The sequence below is a fragment of the Tamandua tetradactyla genome, chromosome 7, assembly GCF_023851605.1.
Source record: "Tamandua tetradactyla isolate mTamTet1 chromosome 7, mTamTet1.pri, whole genome shotgun sequence".
In the NCBI taxonomy this organism is placed as follows: Eukaryota; Metazoa; Chordata; class Mammalia; order Pilosa; family Myrmecophagidae; genus Tamandua; species Tamandua tetradactyla.
Window position 1 is genome coordinate 175,470,405 of NC_135333.1, and position 20,719 is coordinate 175,491,123.

Here is a 20,719-nt window from a genome sequence, read left to right on the forward strand (position 1 = left end):
GGATGGCAACAATGCTGGTAGCTCAAAGAGGAGGTATTTAAAACATATATTTTTAATTATAAAAGTAATGCTTGGAGATCTGAGTTCAATTCCTTGTGCCTGCCCATGCAAAAAAAAAAATGCTGAGAAAATTTAGAAAGGGCAGAAAGGTATTTTTTAAAATTAGAGGAAAAAATCAGCTATCCTCTACCCCCAGAGACAGCCGTGTGAATGTTCTGTAATACTTCCTTCCAGGATTTCTGTGGTGGTTACTGCTGTCTACCCAATGCTGTGTATGGATTTCTTTCTCTTTTTTTTGTATGCTGTTTGGCAGGGTCACTTTCCATTCTTTTTCCATGTGAGTATCCCATTATTATAGCACTATTTGTTGAATTTTTGTTTTGTTTGCTTGTTTTGGGAGGTGCATGGGCCGGGGGAAACCAAGCCCAGGTCTCCCGCATGGCAGGCGGGAATTCTACCACTGAACCACCCTCGCACCCCTTGCGTATGAATTTCATGTACTGAAATTTGTTTTTTTCCCTCTGTCTTGATGTTTTTTTGCATGGAGATGCCTAGAGGCTAAGGGGCAGAAGCCGGTGGGTGGTCTGTGGAGGGACCGTCTGGTGAAGGAGAGAGTCTTGATGGGGTCTGACCCTAAACCAGGCTAGACGGATTAAAATCATAATCTGTAGTTTCTACGGGTTAACCTTAGAAGCTTGAGAAAAGGAGGAGAGCTGGGGTGAATAATAAAGAAATAGAAGATCAGCTCACGTGCAAGTGAGGAAGTGAGCCTTCCTTTCCTCCCTCCCCTCCCTTCTTCACAGTCCTAGGACAGTGCAGCTGCACACAACAAAAGGGGTGAATTCGGGTGAAGGCCTTGGCTACTGTGACAGCTGCAGAAATCGCCGCACTTTTATCTCTCTTCAGCAATGACTTGAGCTGTTTGAAACACATAGGTTGTGTTGGAATAGTTTGGGTTGGGAATAGCAAGAGCTCAGCTCAAACTGGCCTAAACAAGCAAACGGAATGAATTTGCTGACATGTGTGGGGGAGAGCGGGGGAGGTGGGCCTGGGGGGATGGGGGGAAGGGGCGCTTGGAGTGGGTGGAAGGTTTGGTGGGACTGGCTTAGGCCCAGCTGGGTCCAGGTGATCCAATGACATGAAGAAATTCTTCCCTCTTTGCTGTTTGGGTTTCCTTCATAGGTGCTTTTGTCCCATTGGTGGCAGAGAGAGCCACTTCTTATCTCATCAGCTTACTCGTTCCTGACCTTCTCTCTCCCAGTGGCTGGGCAGCCACTAGTCCTGCCAGCAGTTACCAGGAGCCACCTTGGCACTTTCAGAGGGGAGAACTGTATGGGTAGGCAGAAGCAAACTGTTTTCTCTGGAGGTTAAATTTTTTTTATCTGAAAATACATATTTTTGTAACTATTAGTTTTATCTAAAGTGTAGTAGTTTAAGAATACCAGTTAAAGAGTTATTTCTGACTTAAGGCTAACAAAATTTTCATTAATTATAAAGTACAAGCTTATTCCAAAGATCTTTTGTTTTGTTTCAAAAAAAACCTCTTAAATTTCAGCTGGTATTTGTATGAATATTACAAGTATATTTCAAATAAGAAACAGAGAATACTAAACTAGTTGACTTCAAAGTTAATGTTTGCTATTGATAATAAAAGATCATGGCAACTCAATTTAAACAAGATAATTAAAATACTTTCTTCACTTGAAACTTGTTAAGGACCATTTCATTGAGATCCCTTTCCTGACAAAGCAATTGCTATCTTTAAGGTAGCAACTGTGCAGAAAAATATCTTGGGAGGAATTAACATAAATACATTGAAGCCCTGTCCTTTTTTTTAATTAATTAATGGAAAAAAAGAAATTAACACAACATTTAGAAATCATACCATTCTACATATGCAATCAGTAATTCTAAACATCATCACATAGATGCATGATCATCGTTTCTTAGTACATTTGCATTGGTTTAGAAGAACTAGCAACACAACAGAAAAAGATATAGAATGTTAATATAGAGAAAAAAATAAAAGTAATAATAGTAAAAAAAAACCTATAGCTCAGATGCAGCTTCATTCACTGTTTTAACATGATTACTTTACAATTAGGTATTATTGTGCTGTCCATTTTTGAGTTTTTGTATCTAGTCCTGTTGCACAGTCTGTATCCCTTCAACTCCAATTACCTATTATCTTACCCTAAACATAACAAAATCTATCATTGTAGGTATCCATTGTTTTTTCCATCTTTTCTACTTTGTCCTTCACTCCCATAAGTTCTGTGATTTGTTTTTTCAGTTTTTCTGTTTCTTCTTTTTGTTCAGCCCATGTCTTCTTCATGTCCTCCCTCAATTTATCGATTTCGTTTTTGAAGAGGTTTTCCATTTCTGTTCGTATATTCAGCATTAGTTGTCTCAGCTCCTGTATCTCATTTGAACTATTGGTTTCTTCGTTTGACTGGGCCATATGTTCAATTTTCTGAGCGTGATCCGTTATCTTCTGCTGGCGTCTGGGCATTTAGTCAGATTTCCCTGGGTGTTGGACCCCACAGGTTGAAAGATTTTTCTGTGAAATCTCTGGGTTCTGTTTTTCTTATCCTGCCCAGTAGGTGGCGCTCGTGGCACACGTTTGTCTGCGGGTCCCACCAGTAAAAGGTGCTGTGGGTCCTTTAACTTTGGAAAATTCTCGCCGTAGGGGAGGTTCGCCAGCCGAAGCGTCTTGGAAGAGTGCCAGCCGGCCCGGGGGTCCGAACGCGGGGAGGGTCGCCGGCCGCCGCAGCCCGGGAGAGCGCCCGACCGAATTTCCTAGTCGGCCCAGGGCGCCAAGCGTGGCAGGAGGGCGCCGGCCGCCGCGGCTTGAGGGGACCGCCTGCCCTATTCTGCCAGCTGGCCCGGGAAGCGCTCTGTCCTTTTTTTAAAAATGAAGTTACGAATCTCTGCTCTCAAGTTAACTTGTGTCCCTCCTCCATCTCTCATGTCTGATGGAGCTGTGTCACCTGGGGCCTCGCCACTCCTGACAGGGAAACCAGAAGGTACCTGACGGACTCTTCTCCTGTGACATCAGAGGCTGTCCTCAGAAGGTGAAGGGGATGGGACTGAGGTAGCACTGAAAAAGCAGAGCTGTGCGTCTAACCTTCGCCCTGCCATCTGTAGCCATGTGCTGTCGTGCCAGCAGTGCCCTCGCCTGTAACACAGGGATAACCTGGCAGGGTTACTGTCCAGGGCAGTCGTCTTTGTCACTGTCCTTGTCATTCTCACACCAGCACCTGATGCTTACTGAGGACTCTGTGCCATAAACTGAGCTTTGGTACTTTTGTGCATTATCTCATGCCCGTGACAGTCTGATGGAGGAAAAAATGCTGTCTCATTTTAGAGATGGGGGTGGGGGACAGGGGTTGAGTCAGAGGTTACTTTAAGAATTAAGAGTTAGGAGGGTCATCGACAGAGTGTGCTCGTGTGGTAGGTGATACTTGGTGTAGGCTTTGTTGCCCCAGGCGCGGGAGCTGTGACTGTGAGGGGCTTTGAGGGTGACTGAGTGCTCGTGGCAGAGTCACGAGGACTGAGTGCAGAGCACCCAGGCAGGAGGCCTGTGCTGAGGGTAGGATCCCACGTCCCCTGCACCTGCTTGGCTAGGGCTAGTGGGATGGGAGCAGGTGCTGGGAGAGGTGGGGGGACCTCAAGGTGCTTCTGGGGGAGGGGGAGGCTGAGGGAGTGTGGAAGGGGGTCGGTGAGGGCGGGGGGGTCTGAGGGCCACGATGCCAATGAAAACAGCCTTCTTGGAATGGCGGGAGGATCAGAAGGCAGACTTTTTTCCCAGTGGAATTTTCTCTAAAATATCAGAGGTGATAGAGTTACAGGAGCTAAGCTTCCTGCAGCAACCATGAGAGTGAGTTACAGCATGACAAAGAGTGTTCTTGGAATAGAGGCAGTAAGCAAAATGTGAGGTTACAGGTCGTGGGTGGTTTTCATGCATGTGAAAAATTGTCCAGGGTAATTTAGGAAGAAACATCCAGGTCAGAGGTCAGCATTCTTAGAGCATCCAGGGCTGTTGTGGCAGGATGCGACTGTAAAGAGGAGGAGATTTTTAGTGAAATCATCCCCATCTGGAAGAGCTCTGGGGAGGTTCGGAGCTTGCTGGCTCCATCTCCTGTGTAGAGAAACCAAGATACAAGAAAACAAGCTATGTATTCTTGAAGTTTTTATGAAAAGTAGCACCGTCAGAGAAAAGCACGTTCCCTTAAAATAAGCAGGTGGAGAGAACATTCTTGCCTCACTTAGGGCAAATGATACTTCCGCAGCCAACACTGAAATAACCCTCCCACACCACATGCTCCTTAGGAAGACAGCAGTTGAAGGACCCCAGTGCAGGAAGGGAAACTGGAGTTCAGCTCCTGGTACATTGCCCCATTCAGAGAGGAGCTGAAAGTTTTCCTAGGAAGCAAATGCTGCTCATGCCGTTCGGTAATACAGCCTGGAAGAAAGGGACTGGTGTGCACCAACGGGCTCGTCCAAGGAGAGGGATTTAAGAAGTTTTGAAATTGTGAAGAACTGAATGAAATTATACAGGCCAAAGCAGTCAATGCTAAACATGATTAATTCAGTAAAAAACTGTATGTGATTAAGAGTTTGGTGGAATTGATCTGAACCACCCTAAAAAAGCAGGATACATCATAAAAATATACTGTAAAGAAAATTAGGTGGTTACATTTTCATCTGGAGAATTTTAATGTAAATGGAAGTAAATGTCAAGAAAACCATTTGAAAGATTATCATGAACAGTAGCTAAATCTGGATAATGAAAGCAAAGTGCAGAGTCTCCAGGGATTGCCATATAATTTGTACTGTTTAACCCTCAAAATATGTTTTGTCTCTTTTGTGTCACTGCACTTGTGGAAAAAGAAAATACTGTAGTCTGTTTTTATGCTACTTAGATTATTACTAATAATAGCTCTATCTTTAGAACATTTTTCATGATGAATAAGTAAAAAATAAATCCTCTTTTTGCCACATAACTGTGTTACTTCTGGAAGGCTAAGGGAAGTGAGAACTTTTTGAATTTTAAGGCAAGTTGAAGTATAGACAGGGTGAGTCAGGAGATGCTGCTTGGAGTGAACGGCTGCTCTGAAATATTTGTCATCTGTACTTATCCTGGAGAGTACACGTAATACAGGTACTCCACAGTCCCTTTGTTTTACCTTTGAAACCTTTCTTTACGTCACTTGGGATGACTATTTTATAAAACTGAGAAACTAAGCAAATACAGTGATGAAAATCTTTTGACTAGCATGGAACAAGAAGACAAAAGTAGTGGGTTATACTTGTTATAAGCTGGAATAAATTTCTCTTTATTAAGAGAGTTAAGAAAATGAAAATCATAATAGCGTAAATGGATTGAAAGGTTTAGGTGTTTCATACAGATAATTGGTTTTAAATAGGCGTGCACAAACGACATTCGTGCCTTAAAAAGGTGGCACAAGAAAGTCAGCCTGCTCCAACAAGCAGCCAGACACGTGGCAGAGCTTGTGTGTGGCCACCGGAGCTCGAGTGTCTGCGAAGCCGGCCTGGAGCCACGAGTGCGAGGGTCAGCACAGACTGTCCCTCTGAGCAGGGCGAGAGGCCCCAGCTGCTTGAGGCAGGGCCACGGGAACTGTCTCACACTCTGCAAGGCAAGTCAGGTTTGCGCTGTCAGCCAAGGGCTTCGCTTTCCAACAGTCCCTGAAGATGTTGACCTTGACGAGATGTTCCTGACCAGTGGTCCACCCTCCTGACACGCGTCCCTGCAGGCATTCCGATGGGTGCCTGGCCTTCAGGTGGGAGGTGGTGTGACCTTCAGGCCTTAAGGTTATGCAGTCATTCTCCAATAAAAGAAGCTAAACCCTTGCTAACCAGAGACCTAATTGTAATTAAATTCCCAGTCTATTTTTTAAACTTAGGCTAAAATAGGTGATATATGCTCCACGGTTCTTCGAAAATGTTCTTGTGGGTTAAAAGGTATTCATTGTAAGATGGGATGTGATATTATGATTTAAAAATCATTCATTGTTACATTTTATTAAAATATGGCATCTTTTTCCACATATTTTCAATTGATATATATGATCAGAAATAAAACATTGTCTGAGGTGGGCCATGGTGGCTCAGCAGAGTTCTTGCCTGCCATGCCGGAGACCCAGGTTCGATTCCCGGTGCCTGCCCATGCAAAAAAAAAAAAAAAAAATTGTCTGGATGTCAGAGAAAGAATTTGTTGACAGGCTCCAGGCCGTCCCCTCTAGCTGCCAGCTGCCCCACAGCAGCCTCTTTGGAGTGGTGGCTCCCATGTAAACAGAAGATGGAGTAGCCACCCTAAAGTGGGAGTCTGCTAGGACCACTCTCTAGACTGTGGAAGTAAAACCTTTCTTTCAAGATCGGTCTGGGCACAACTGTAAAATACACCCTGTCTGTCCTCTAACCCCACCTCTGAGTTCTGATCCCTTCCTTGTTTCCTCCACATTCTAATAGGTTTTTCCATTCGTTGACAGTGAGGTGTACGTGACTGATAATACATAACATGAACTTGTTAAACTATATTTAAATCTCAATACTAAAGTTACTCAGAATAGGTGATTGCTTAATCCACCGAACAAAAATCCAGCCTGCCTGCCTCTTTACCTCTCCCTCCTTTTATGGTTTACTTAGCTGGGGAAACCAGAAATCAAAGTGGACCATCACTTCCTTTGGCTCGCTGCAGTCAGTCGTAGTATTAGGACGTTAAAATGGAAGAGGATTCTCTTTGCTATTTTAGACCCGGCTCCACATCGAGGGAATGTCCTGCAGCCTTTTGATGTCTGGTCAGATAAGAGACAGTCATTGCAGCTGCTTCTATGCCCCAGTTCCTCTCTTACACGTACAAGACTGGCCTAGATTAGAATTGAGGTTAATGAAGAACTGACATTGTTTCTAGAAACATCTATTCTCTGAAGCCTCTGGCTAGGCCCTTGAGAAAGGGTGAGGCAGGTGGGGAGTGGGGAGGGTAGGAATTTGTCCTGCTGGAGCCCATGCCTGGACTGCAGAGAGAGGCTGAGGCTGGAACCAGCTGCCTGAGATGCTGACGGGAAGAACAAGCAAAGCCAGAAAGAGCAGGTTCCTTCTCCCTCTTGCCTATTTTCTGTCTCTAGCACCCCAATTGGTAGGACCTAACGGGGGCCAGGGGGCAAGGGAGATGGTAGTTTTCTGAGTCGCAGTGTGGAGGCCTGGGTTTGATGCTGAGAGACGGAAACCTGACATCCAGCGCAGCTCCCCAGCAGGAGCCGACTTTCTACTGCTTTGCCACTTGGGTGTTTCTAGATGGCTCCTGCTCTGCTGGTGATTTGTGCCAGCTCCTCTTCCCCCTTCTCCTGGCTCCTTGGGAGTCGAGTTGAAGAATCAACTTATCAGGCCAGTTCTCAGGGCAGCAGAGAAGGGGGGATGTAAAACTTCCCTTTTTACTCTTTGTTTCCAGGTGGCTTAGTTTATGGCACCTGCTTCCTTATTGCCTAGAACTCTATTTTGGTTCTCTTGGTATAAGCCAGGTTTCCCCCTGACTTATGGTAGACTATCTCTGAATCTTTCCCCTTATGTTTTTAGTGCCTCTCAGCACCTCACTATACCTCCATTCCAGCGTCCCTGGAAATCCTCCTCATTTATTTCAGTCCGCTTGTGGGTATCTGGGCACTGACTCCTGAGCTGTACCCTTCCCCCAAGGAGGCTGTTACTTAGAAGTGGTCACTACCGTGGGAGACTGATTCTGGTTAATGTATGTCCACTTGTTCCTTTTCTGAGGGAGTAGAGCTCTGGTTAACTCCCAGTGGAGTAGTTTGGCCTCTTTTCCAGTCCATCCGCTGTGAATTGGCCTCATTTCTGCTTCATCTTTTTCAGTGTGACTCACTCCTTGGGCTCTTCTCTCCCGGCGGGATCATCACCTACCTTGCTTTCACTGGCCTGGGTTAGGACTGCAGGATACAGGGTCAGGATGCCTGGTTCTCAGGCCTTCTAGAATCTTTTTCAGTGTCTGCTGTTCCCCCAAAGCTTCAGGAAGGTGTGGTTTTGTGTTCTGCTCCCTTTTCCTTCACTATTTTTGGGACAAATTTAGTGTTCTGTTAGCAATGGCAGCTGCAGGCCACACGATAGGCACCGCCCTCTGTGAGCTGTAGTTACCAGGAAGAAAAGTAACCAGGTCACAGTGAGAAGCAGAGTGGTTCTTCCAGAATCTTCTTAGAGATCTAGATCACATGATGGGATATTTCTCTGCCAACCTGGAAATTCACCTTTCTGCTCTCAATCTTTTGGAGCTAGCTATCCTGGAAGCACTTGTCATTTAATAGGAGAAACAGAGCAGGGTGTTATCTAATCTTGACTAAAGGAGTGGGATCTCCCTGCAGCTGACTCTCTTGACCACGTGTTTCATAATGAGGGTGAAAATAATAGACCCTTGGCAGGTGCCCGTGAGCCATTGCCCTGTGCCTGCTATTTTTTAGGAGGTAAATTAGAAATATTTGCTGCTTTCTTTTATGGCTTTATCATTTTAGATAATGCTTTGCTTATATCATATTTTCACTTAAGGAAAGAGTTACTGTAATGATAACCCTTTTTTGCCTTTCCTGTATGAGGTCATTATTTTGGTCCGTGCTTTCCCAAGGAACCTCTCTCTCTAATACTAGTAATTTGACAGAATCACAGTAATGGGTTACAGTTACTGTAATGGATGGGGTGTCGACTTTGGAGGCAGATTCACCTGGTTGCAAACCCTAGCTGGGCTACTGACTAGTCTGTGACTTGCCTTCTCTGAGCCTCAGTTTTCTAATCTGCAAAATATGGGTATCAAGACCTTACTTGTGAAGATTGAGGACAAGGAATAGATGTGAAGTGCTTAGCGTGGAACCTGGCACTTAGTGAGGACCCAGTAAGTGGTGACTACTAAGCCATTATTTGGGTGTTTCCATATTTACTGTATCTTTGCGTGTGATATTTTATTTATCTCTCCCTAAACCTGATGAGGAACTCAGGGTAGCCATGTCTCCATTTTGGGAACAGGGAAACAAGGCTTTGGAAGACGAACTGGTTCCTTGCATTTTGGCAGCTGTTGTGTCTCGCCCAGTGGTTCCCAGCCTGACGTTCTGAGTCTGAGGGATTGAAGAAGGACCAGAAAGTGTTTCCGTCACTTCAGAAACTTAACAGAGACATGCGTGTGCCTCGTAAGACCCTCGGACTTTCCAAGGTGAAAAATGCATCTGCCTTTGACTGGAATTATGTGGCTTCCTGTGGAAACATTGGTTATCACATGCTCATCAGAAGCTCTCATTTGCGCTTAAATGTCTTCGGAAATATCAGCAAATTAATTACTGAGAGATTGATAACAAAGTCTTTCAAAACAGGGCTTTGTAAGGGGAAAATGTGCAGTGATTCCCTAAAATGCATACAGATGGGGCAGCCCAGGTGTTTGTGCAGCCAGGACACTATTCACATCTTGGAGATTTCCCCAAGGATTAGAATCCCAAAGACTTAAGTTTTTTACTAAGTAGGTTAGCAGCAAGATAAGTTTAACACCTCAGTTTGGTTTGGTAGTGTTCCCTCCTCATAGCAATGAGAACTGACCTCTTGGGGGATTTGGCTCTTCGCCCTGGAAGGCATGTTTCTGGACTTTCCCCTGGAGACACCAGTAACTGCTAAGCAGTTCCACCAGCTCCAAGAGCTTTTGCCTTGCTATCTTGGGCAACGATGTTGGTGTGTGACAAACCATTTCCTCTTCCTTATACGGCAGCCTCAGGGTCAGGGAGGGCCCTGTCGCCCCAGCTGGTAGGATGTTGTCTCTCCGGATGGTGCCAGGGTGGCATCTGGTCCTTTGTAGGCCCCTAAACACGTGTTTGAACCTGTCCTTTTGCTAGGAGGGCCCATCGAGGTCATATTTTTCTTACTGAACCTCAGCCTGGACCTGGTTACCAGATGAAGTTTCTGTTGTAACTGCGTGTCAAGATGACCTTTGTACCTGGATAAAAAGTAGCTACGGGGCAATTGAACAAGCTTTACAATGATTGCTTGTCCCTGGCAGGTTCTGAACTTCTGACACAATGGAGTGTAAGTCAGGTTTCCTCTACCATTTTGTTTCCTTCTTTCCTTAAGTGAGATGCCAAGTGGAAAGACCAGCTTGGGCAGTGGGACTGTTTCTCTAACGCAGATTAGCATGTGCCCACAGTTCATAAAGCAGAAGTTGGAATCACCAACTTGAATTTGAATTCTGGTGCTGTGACCTCGCAGGATACCTTGGCCACATAGTTTAGCCTTTCAGAGCTTCAGTCTCCGTCTGGTAAGGTAGCTGGTGCCTGCCTCGTGGGTGGTGATGATGCCCCAGCAAAGGCACTCAGGCAGGTCATGAGCCGGGGTCCGGCTCCACAGCTCTGCGGGGGCGCGTGGCAGGACCCCCCCCTCGTGAGAGAAGCCGCTGTGGCTGTTTCTGGGAGAGTTTGTTCCTAAAGGTCTTAGCCTCCTTGCAGGGGCAGTTTGGTGCGTGAGGGTGCAGCACAGCCTCTGGTGTTGATCAGTGGGACCTAAACGCTGGCCTTCCTCTTTATTCGTTTTGTGCTCTGGGGACCTCAGGCGTAAGCTCCCAGGGTTGCGAGGATGCCGTGGTGTTTACGGGGTGCCCTGCCCTCACCTGCCACAGACTTTTCAGTCCCCAGTGTGAAAATTGTATAAAAACTGCTTGTTGAAGGAATGGGTGGAGCAGCAATCTCATGCACACACACACACATGCACACACACACACACACACAGGAAGGCTTTATAACTTATTTGAAAGTTTAAAGGAATGGGCATTTATAAGTCTTTATAAATGGCACCTTCAAAAATGTTGTCTTCCTGTAGTCGAAGTTTAACTTATTTTCCGATACATCTGACAGCTACAGTGCCATTTCCTGCCAGGGCTGTTGATTAATTTTATAATGAGAAACACAGACTGGGCTTTATGGTACTGAGTAATTAATGAGATAGATTTTAAAATAATTGACTATTTGCTTACATTTGAGGAAGTTAAAATATATCTCAAATCCTTGACTATATCCTTAAGCAGAATTAGATAAACAGGGAAAAAAATAGATATGCAATTGAATGTGAAAGAATAGCTTTGGCAGACAAAATGAGATAATATCTGTCCAAATATATTACTTATATATAACTCAAAAGCAATTTCAGGGTAACTTTAGTAATTTAGGACCAAGGTAAACAGCTGTAATAATATTGAAAAACTTTGTCACCCTCATTTCCGCATTATTCTGACTAAAGACTTAAAAATCCGTTTAATTGAAGTAGAAACACTTGGTTAGAACACGTCGATAAGCGCAGGGCTGTTTCTAATGCAGCACGACTTTGTCACCTTTGAATTGAAAATTGATCCAACGTTATACTATGAAGTGAATAAGGTGCTAAGGATCCTGTTATTTTAGGTTATGTGCTCAGTTTGGGTAAATTAGATCTCAGGTGGAGTTTTACACTCAGTGCTACAGTATTAGCTGTGTGTATGGCCATTGTTTGCCAGATAATTGCCAGATTTAAATGCTTATTCCTTACTAACTGCTGCAGTGAAGCAAAATGTCGTTTGCTTATGCAATTACACTTGAAATCGCCACAGTTTTAAATGGACAAAACCACAGTTGGAAAATCCCTAGAATTAGAAGATCTGATGAAGATGTTGAGATGTTTTCAATCTGTTCTCTTCTTCACCAAAGCTCCTTAGAATTAACATGTCCTGTTCCGACAGATTCATTTGAATCTTATTGTTGTTGTTTCTTTTCTTCTATTTTCCTTTCAGAAAATTAACTTCCGTATGACAGAATTATTCTGCTTATTTAGGATGGGGTTCAGGGAAAGTGTCCCAATCTTCTTAGAAATATTCCAGGGAACTTCTCCTGAATATGATTTCTCTTTTGCAGGGAAAGTGGCATTTTAAAGTAGTAATTCCCTGTAAAACATCTCCTCCCTCTTTGCAATAGATAATGTATAAAATTTTAAAAAGTCAAATTTACATTATTCCATTTCTGCACTAAAGAAATCTGTGAGAAACATGAAGCCCTAGCGTGGTAGGCATTTTACAGATTAGGTGCAGTGGGCATCGTGCCCGCAGCGTCCATTATACAGCCCCAACAAAATCCCAGGCTTCCTGACTCCTGATTTAGGTATTCTTTCTAGTCTCTGGCGCCCTGGTTTTCATTTTGTTTGCGATTTGAGATTTTTGGCATTTTTGGGTTTGCACTTTTTGCTAAATAGATAATTACCGATTTTGTATTGTAGGAATGATTGAGGTAGAGACAGAATACTGTGTTACAGAAATACTCGATGGAAACACTTGGGGTAAACAAAATTGACTTTAACTGCGCAGTACCTTTTTCCCATAATATAAAAATGTAGTCTCTGACTATGTCACCAAATGGCTCATGGCAAATGTTTTTAACCCTTTAGAACAGAAGAGTCAATAACGGAAGATGAGAAGAGAAGGTACGTTTGGTATGACAACTGGATTTGATTTGAATCATTTTGCCCTGCCTCATGGATTTAAGACATGGTAGCACATTGTCAGTAATACACATTCCGCCGGGGAAACCTTTGGCACATGATCTGAAAAAGCACTTGCCCAGGAATCATGATCTTTGCTTCTTTCAAGCAAGCTTGTGTTTTGTCCTCTGCGTGACCTGCTCTAGTTTCCATCCTTTGGTCTTTGGATGTCCTGTTCTCTCTAGAGGAATGACGTCTCTTCATTCTCTCAGCCTTTTCTGTCCTTCCACCTCTTCGGATTATCTACATTTTCGCTTCTTTACTCTGTAGCTCTCTGTTCCCTCATCTTATATTTATACTTATCTATAGGTTAAATGTTTTGTGTGCATCCATGGTGCCTAATACCATACTGACCACTCAGAATTATTGATAAATGTTGATATATTCAATATGTCACTCTATTGATACTTTTTATTATACTAAATTATAACACCCTAACTTTTCTCTTTCTTTCTTACTGCGAATGAAATATCCAAAAATTCTGCTCACTAAATAAAACATTCTTCTTTTAATGGCTTCTTTTTTTTCCTTTTTGCATGGGCAGGCACCTGGAATCGAACCCGGGTCTCTAGCATGGCAGGCGAGAACTCTGCCACTGAGCCACCCTTAATGGCTTCTTTTTAACTCAGAAAAAATAATTATATGACCAAAAGCAATAATGTCCTGAATTCTACTTTTGAAAAATCATGAATCATTTTAATAATTCTGTGGTTATTTGAAGAACTTGGTGCTGCTGTAAATTTGTAGAGTTGCTTAAATTGGTCTGGTTTTCTGTATCTGCTTACTTTCATTAAGAAACTATGGCGGGGTGTATGTCGGTCTGCCGTCAGAAGCTGTCGATATGGTGTCCAGCCAGATGAAATCTATACGAAAAAGTAAGTGAAGTCATATGGTTTGCATTGTCTGTCTTTATTGATTTTTATATATTATTGAAAAAATATGAAGCTCACGGTTCAGTTTGCTAACTTAAGATGCATAGTTACTTAGTGGCATGAAGCATGGAAAAGCATTGTCTGTCCATTGTAATAACTTGTCAGCATTGCCACTCACATGTTAGAGTAATGCCAGAGCAAAATTCATCTTCTATTTGTGGTTATGGTCCATGGATATTTCTAATTTCTTGTTAATCTCAGTGACGATCAGTGTGAAAATGAAAGCTATTGTTTAAATAAATTTTTAGAATTTTTGTAGAACATAAAGGTAAATCCCTGTAATATATTATAAAATTACTAACTGGCAAATAGTCTGTTGATTAAAGGAAAAATAACTGCCTACCATGTAATTAAATGAGGGTCCCTTTTCCAAGTTCCAGCAGTTAGTGCTTGCAGGACTGATGAAGTCCTTTTGAACATTGGGTGCCAGTCTGACCTTGTTGACAGATTCTTGCTTAAATTTAGCCAGGCTCATGGTAAAGGATGCTGACACATTAACTACTGTAGTTTTAAAGGACTTTTAGCAGGTTTAATTTGTACCCAAATCTGTGTTACATTATTTTAAACATAGCACAGATACTTATTTCTCATTGCTATTTCTCTCCATTGTGATTTAGGCTAGATTTTGCAAATATGTCATCATAATTTGTAGTTTGATAGAAAATTAGAATATGTTCTGTATAATATGGATATTTAACTGTTCTTAATTTTCTCTTTAAGATTAGAAGAAAATATCTTGACTCAATAATCGAGAGGTACTGTATATATTTTTAAATAATTCTGTATGTTTGGCCTTGATGGTGAAAAAACTGCAGGCATTATTATTTGTCTGTACTTCTAAGAAATCTTGAACTTCAGGATTTGTAGGAAGGTTTGCATCTTGTGGTTTTATCTATGGAATCGAGCATGTTTATTTTAAAGATTTCTTAAATGATGAGATCAATTTTCTTTGCAGTTACTTTTTTTTTCCATATTATTCTGTCTTCAGTATAACTTAATTTACTTAGTTAGAGCAAGCTAAGGCTGAAGTTTCACACTTCTGCAATGCCAAAACTTTGAGAGGCTCAGACTTGAGAAATGACAAGGAGAAACTGGAGAGGCCAGGACAGGGGATTAGATTAGGACCAATATTAAATGTTTGGCAGCAGCCCTAAATTAGGTAATATATATAAAAGGGGTTTATTGGTGCCACATATCCAATAGAGGTGGTCAGTCACCAGTGTACAGAAATACGATTATGTAAGAGTGAATAGTAACAGGTGGGATAGTGTAATACATGGTCAGTATGGACAGAAGAAATCATTGTCTAAAAGATAAGGTACTATGGATCTGGGGTCTGGGTGAAGAGTGTGAGATTAGAATAATAGTAAGACAAACAAGAATAAGAATGAGAAAAGCAGCTTTCATTTATTAGCCACCCTCTGTTTACATTGATCTGAAGGGTATTGAGTAGCAGTTCATAGAACAGAGTCTCAGCTCATCCAGTCCAGCAGACATCTGATGCTCATGGTATTTCAGTCTTGTTGGGTGACATCCACCTCTTTTTGGAGTCAGACTGCCTTGGATTTTAATTCAGGTTCTTTTGCTTACTCCTGGGCAAGTTACTTCCCCTTTGCAGCCACAGTTTTGTAATCTGTAAAATGGAGCCAATGCTGAGAGTGAAGGGTTGGTGTTAGAATTAAATAAAAAATAAACAGCAGCTTCTGCTATCGTTATTGTCATCATCATACTATTTTTGTTTTTTTGGTATGTTCTATGGTGGGGTCATTTCATTCTTTTTCCATGTGAGTATCCTGTTTATTGCAGCACCATTTGTTGAATTTTTGTTTGTTTATTTTGCTTGCTTTGTTTTTTGGGAAGTGCAGGGACCGGGAATTGAACCCAGTCCTCCCACATAGCAGGTGAGAATTCTACCACTGAATTACCCTTGCATGCCTATTACTCTTCTTTGTAACCGGAATCCAGTCACTGGCAGACTAGAAGACAGACAGATTTGGTATTGAACCAACCTTTCAAGCTTGGCCGGTAGTGGAGTTGGTGTTTGGGATGGGATGAAGTTCAGAATAAACTTAGGGTGGAGGCAAATGAAGTTTCCCTGCTGGAGGGAGGGCCATTTGCTGTCGCCACTTCTTCCTGGCAGCAGCACTGTGGAGGGCTGTGCCCTTGCACTTAGGAACAAATTATGGCGTTGTGTCTCTCTCTGGGAATCTGGTGGCAATTTCCCGCTTCCAGTATTTTCGTTAAGGTTCTAACCTGATGTGCACATTTCTGATTCCCTGCTAGGTTTACCGATGCAGAAGTAATTTTGTTATTTGCATCAAAGTAGAAAAGATAATCTGTTTGGAAGCAGGCACACACTGTTTGCCCTCCTAAAAACGGTCTATTTCAAAAAGCTTAGAGGTGGGTGGAAAGAGGTGTTGTGGGCAGCTGCCAGTGGCCTGGTGAGTTCCCGGCTCTGCTGCCGACATGGAACCTTCGGTGGTACCCTTGGACTTTCTCAGTCCCTTACCTCCCCCCAGCCATCTCACGGGAGAGTTAGACAAGATGATTGTGTGGGGATCTACAATTCCCTCAAAACAATTTAGCAACATTGCTGGTGAGTCAGCCAGTATCACTTGAGGCAGTTAGCTAAAATATTTCCTTATTATTCGTGGTTGTAAATATGTGTTATTTTATTGCCACCTCTCTCTCTTCTTAATTTTTCCTGTTCTGTAACCCTAATCTTTAATTTTATCCCAGTTTTTGTTTTCTACTCGTTTGGCTTCTTTCACTTAGTGTAATGTTTTCAGTGTTCGGCTCTATCGGAACTTCATTCCTTTTTATGGCTGAACAGTGCTGTGATGCATGGAGTAGCCACATCTCACTTCTCTGTTCGTCTGTTGATGGGAACTGAAGTTGTTGCCACCTCTGGACTATTGTGAAAATCGCTGCAGTGAGCATTCCTGTACAATTTTTTGTTTGAACTTCTGTTTTTAGTTTTTTCGGGTATGTACCGAGGAGTGGAATTGCTGGCTCAGGTGCTAATTTTACGTTTAAGTTATTGAGAAACTGCCAAACTGTTTTCACGTATCTGCCTCATTCCTACCAGCAATGTCCAACCAGTAATGTCCAAAGGTGCTAGTTTCTCCACATACTTATTAGCACTTGCTGTTTTCCTCCTTTTTTCTCTTAGTGGTGCATAGTGGTATCTCATTGTGGTTTTAATCTGTTTCCCTAGCCCTAATTATGTTCAACATCTTTCCACATGCTTGTGGGTCATGTATCTATTGTCTTTGGAGAAATGTTTATTCTAGTCCCTTGCCCATTTTTTTAAAATGTAATTTTATTAAGATATAATCACATACCATCCATTCTCTCCATAGCGTATAGTGGTTCACAATATCATCACATAGTTGTGCATCCATCACCTTGATCATTTTTAGAACATTTGCATTACTCCAGAAAAAGGGAATAAAAAGAAAAAAGTAAAACCCAAACATCCCCATACCCCTTATCATTCCCTCATATTGACCACTAGTATTGCACTCTACCCAATTTTAAGACTTTAAATAGAAGTAGATTAACTAAGATAGTGTAGTATCATCAAAGTTAGATATATATAACAGTGGAGCAGAATAAAATATCCAGAAGTAGATCTATACATACTTGGGCAACTGACTTTTTTTCTTTGCAATATAGTTACACAATTATCAAAGATCAGGGCTACTGGATTACAGTTCAACAACTTCAGGTATTTCCTTCTGGCTGTTCTAAAACATTAGACACTAAAAAGAAATATCTATATAATGAGTCAGTAGTCACAGTCATTTGTTAAACCCTAAGTTCTCAGTTACCCTTCCCTCCCATTTGACTTTTCTCTCCGTCGTCAGGGATGTCTGGGCAATGCCCATTTTAACTTCTCCGTCCTTGGAAGGGGTGTGACCTTCTGGGGTAGAGGAATGAAACTGGTGGATGTTCTTGGAGAGACAGTGCCTCTGGGTTTCAGAGCGTATCAGGCCTAGGGTCAGTCTGGAAGCCTTAAGTTTCTGAAAAGATAAACTTACAGACAGACTTTTATAGAGAATTAGAGCTACCCCTAGGGTCTTCAGGAAGACCCCTGCAGGGTTGGCCTCTGTGGGAGTCTGTAACTTCTGGCTAAAACTTGTACAAGACTAGCCTCCAGGATGACCTTTTGACTCTATTTGAAATCTCTTAGCCACTGAAATATTACTTTGGTCCATTTCAGTTCCCCTTTTTGGTCAAGAAAGCATTTTCAGTTCCGTGATGCCAGGGCCAGGCTCGACCCTGGAATTCAGTCCCATGTTGCCAGGGACACTTACACCTCTGGGAGTTATGTCGCATGGCGGGGGGTAGGGGGGAGCGGTGGGCTGTGAGTTTATTCGCAAAGTTGGCTTAAAGAAAGAGGCCACATCTGAGCGACAAGCAAGGCTCTCTGGGGGTGACTCAGGCATCATTTCATTCAGGCCTAGCTTCGCCTTTGCAGAAATACATTTCATAAGACTGGGCCATTCTTAAGTTGGGTTGTTTGTCTTTTTGTTGCCGTGTTATGAGTTCTTTATGTATTCTGGATATTACATCCTTATCAGATATATGATTTGCAAATATTTTCTCCCACTCTGTGGGTTATCTGTTCCATTTCTTGACTGTGTTCTTGTATGCACAAAAGTTTTAAATTTTGATGAAGTGCAATTTAACTTTTTTTTTTACTTTGTCGTTCTTTTGCATGTGGATATCCAGGTGTCCCTCCTCACTGTTTGAAGAAGTTATTATTTCTGCATTGAGTAGTCTTGGCACCCTTGTTAAAAATCAGTTGACCATAGATCATTGATTTCTGGGTTCTCCACCCTATTCTATTGGTCTATGTGTCTGTCCTTGTGCTACTACTACACTGTTTTGATGACTTGGGGTAATAGTAAGTTTTGGAATTGGTAAGCGTGAATCCTCCAACTTTGGTCTTCTTTTTCAAGATTGTTTTGATTATTCGGGGTCCCTTGCCTTTCTCTATGAAGTTTAGGATCATTGTTTCCATTTCTGCAAAAAAAGGTCATTGGGATTTGGATAGGGATCACACCTAATCACCACAGAGATGGCTTTCGGGAGTATTGCTGTCTGGAAACATCAATTCTGGCTGGTAACTTTTTGAAGCAAATTGTGGAATAATCTTAGAATGTGTTAAAATTACTTATGTTGCAGGTAGAAAGTGTAGTTTCTTCTGGGGGTAAAAGTTATACACATTTAGATGTGTGGAGCTCTTCCAGCTTAGAGGAGTTAGCAATGAGTGTCAGATGCCAGAGCCGGACTAGCTGTATCAGAAAACCCTGAGGGATGTGGCACGATGTGACAGCTCGCCGTCTCCCTGGAGGTCCTGACTGAGTGTGGCAGGCGGAGATGGGGCTGAACAGTCTGCATTTTTAATCTGGGGAACCTTGAGATGCAGCTAGTTTGGCATCGCTCTTCACGTGTTTGGATGGTGAGAGCACGAGTCCCTCTTTTCCCACCTGGCTGTTTACATGTCATCGTGCTTAGCACCTCACTGGGCATACAGAAAATCTTAAATGCATTTGTGTGGATGTTGGAAGTGTGTGTTACTTAGAAGGAAATCAGTAAATCTCTACTGGGGGGGTTGATGTATTTTCATCTAAGTTGTACATTTTTAAGTTTGCTAACTCTTTGTTTTCTTTTTATTTTTGTTGTCTTCAGAGCTTGCTCATCAGGATTTAGAAGGAATTTGACTCCACAGGACAGTATATACCGTGCACAGACATCTGCAAGGAAATGCCTCCCCCTCCAGAAAACAAACAGACAAGTTTGGGTGAATGCTAAAACCAGGGCACAGCTGAATGCTGGGGTAATAGAGGGAACTGGTTAGAGAGGGTATTCGTTTGTACTTTCTGCTGTTGACACATGAAAGGCTGTGGAGGCTGTGCCTGTTTCACCCCGGCCGGTCCATGCAGCCCACGGGGATCATGCCTTTCCACTGATACTTTTCTGGTAGTTTTTATATAGCAAAACCTTTATTCTATTTATAACGTGCGATAATAAGGCCCTATAAGTGAATTACTTCTATAATATGTTTACCTGTTATTTTTCACTATTTCTATTTCTCATTAATTTTTACCTGTAAAGTCATTAAATTGATTTTTATTGTGCTCATGTTCCCTTTTTATTTTATCATTTTTGGCTTTATTTAAATGTCAGAAATTTTTTGTTTGGATAAATGAATCACATTGTAATATTTCAAAATAAACTACTTAAACGTGTATGCCATATGCACATTCTGATTAAGTTCCTGTTTTCTTACTTAGAGGCTTATGTGACTGTGGATACTTCCTATCATTGAGTCTCCCACCCAACCTTTCTGTAATCATGGCATCTCATCGTGCTAATTCTTTTCTATTTTCAAGGACTCGTGATGGATGTTTAGTGGAATATTCGGAAAGTTCTTATTTGTTAATTATCAGGTGTCTCTATTTAGTACCACAATGTGAATTACTCAATTTGCCAATCTATTTTAGCAATTAAAACATTTTTATCCCTCATTATCTGGATTTCCTAATTATTTCTCAATGGAGCACTTTTAAAGAAGTCACAGGTGCCATGCTGACTATAAAAAAAACATGTAAAAATAAGTTACTATGAAAAATCCAAATTTGTCATACAGAGAAAGGCATTGTCTTTGTCCATATGACAACCACAGAAACATCAAATTGATAAAAAATGTTGAGGGTAAGAATCCTTAAGAAACTATCATGATATGTTTATCACATCCACAACTACAAGTTCATAATGACATTTAGGTAAAACACCAGTACCTCATTCCGTTAGGGATGATATTCCATAATACATACATTGACTGTCTTGAAAACTTTTTCTTTGAAATAATTTTAGATTCACAGAGCAGTCATAAAGATACAGTAGTCACCCTCATCACCCAGCTTACATAGCAATAGCCTGTTTTTCAAAACTAAGATAAAACATCCGTGCAGTGACAGCCTTTAGTTGGAGCTTGTAAGTTTTCGACCAATGTCCTTTATCTGTTCCAGGATCCAGCCCGAGATTCCATGTTGCATCCGGTTGTCATGTGCCCTCAGCCTCCCCTTCCCTCTCCTCCTCTTTCCTGACCTGACCCCTCTGAGTTCCTCTGGTGGGTTCGGATCTGCCGGTTACTCGGGGCTGCACTTTGGGGGAGGATACCTCAGAGCCGAAGTGCCATCCCCTCGCCCCGTTTCATGGGC

General features: G+C 42.2%; 1 protein-coding gene across 1 annotated transcript in view; it reads left to right on the forward strand.

Moving 5' to 3' along the window:
• C7H12orf75 (chromosome 7 C12orf75 homolog) overlaps window positions 1-20,026 on the forward strand; it is a 34,324-nt gene extending 14,298 nt beyond the window's left edge. Inside the window, exons 3-6 of the mRNA XM_077111905.1 lie at window positions 12,460-12,495; window positions 13,348-13,427; window positions 14,205-14,239; window positions 19,185-20,026. Of these exons, the coding sequence (XP_076968020.1) occupies window positions 12,460-12,495; window positions 13,348-13,427; window positions 14,205-14,209 (121 nt within the window). The 3' untranslated portion in view covers window positions 14,210-14,239; window positions 19,185-20,026. The remainder of the gene's footprint in view (window positions 1-12,459; window positions 12,496-13,347; window positions 13,428-14,204; window positions 14,240-19,184) is intronic.
• The last annotated feature ends 693 nt before the right edge of the window (window positions 20,027-20,719 follow it).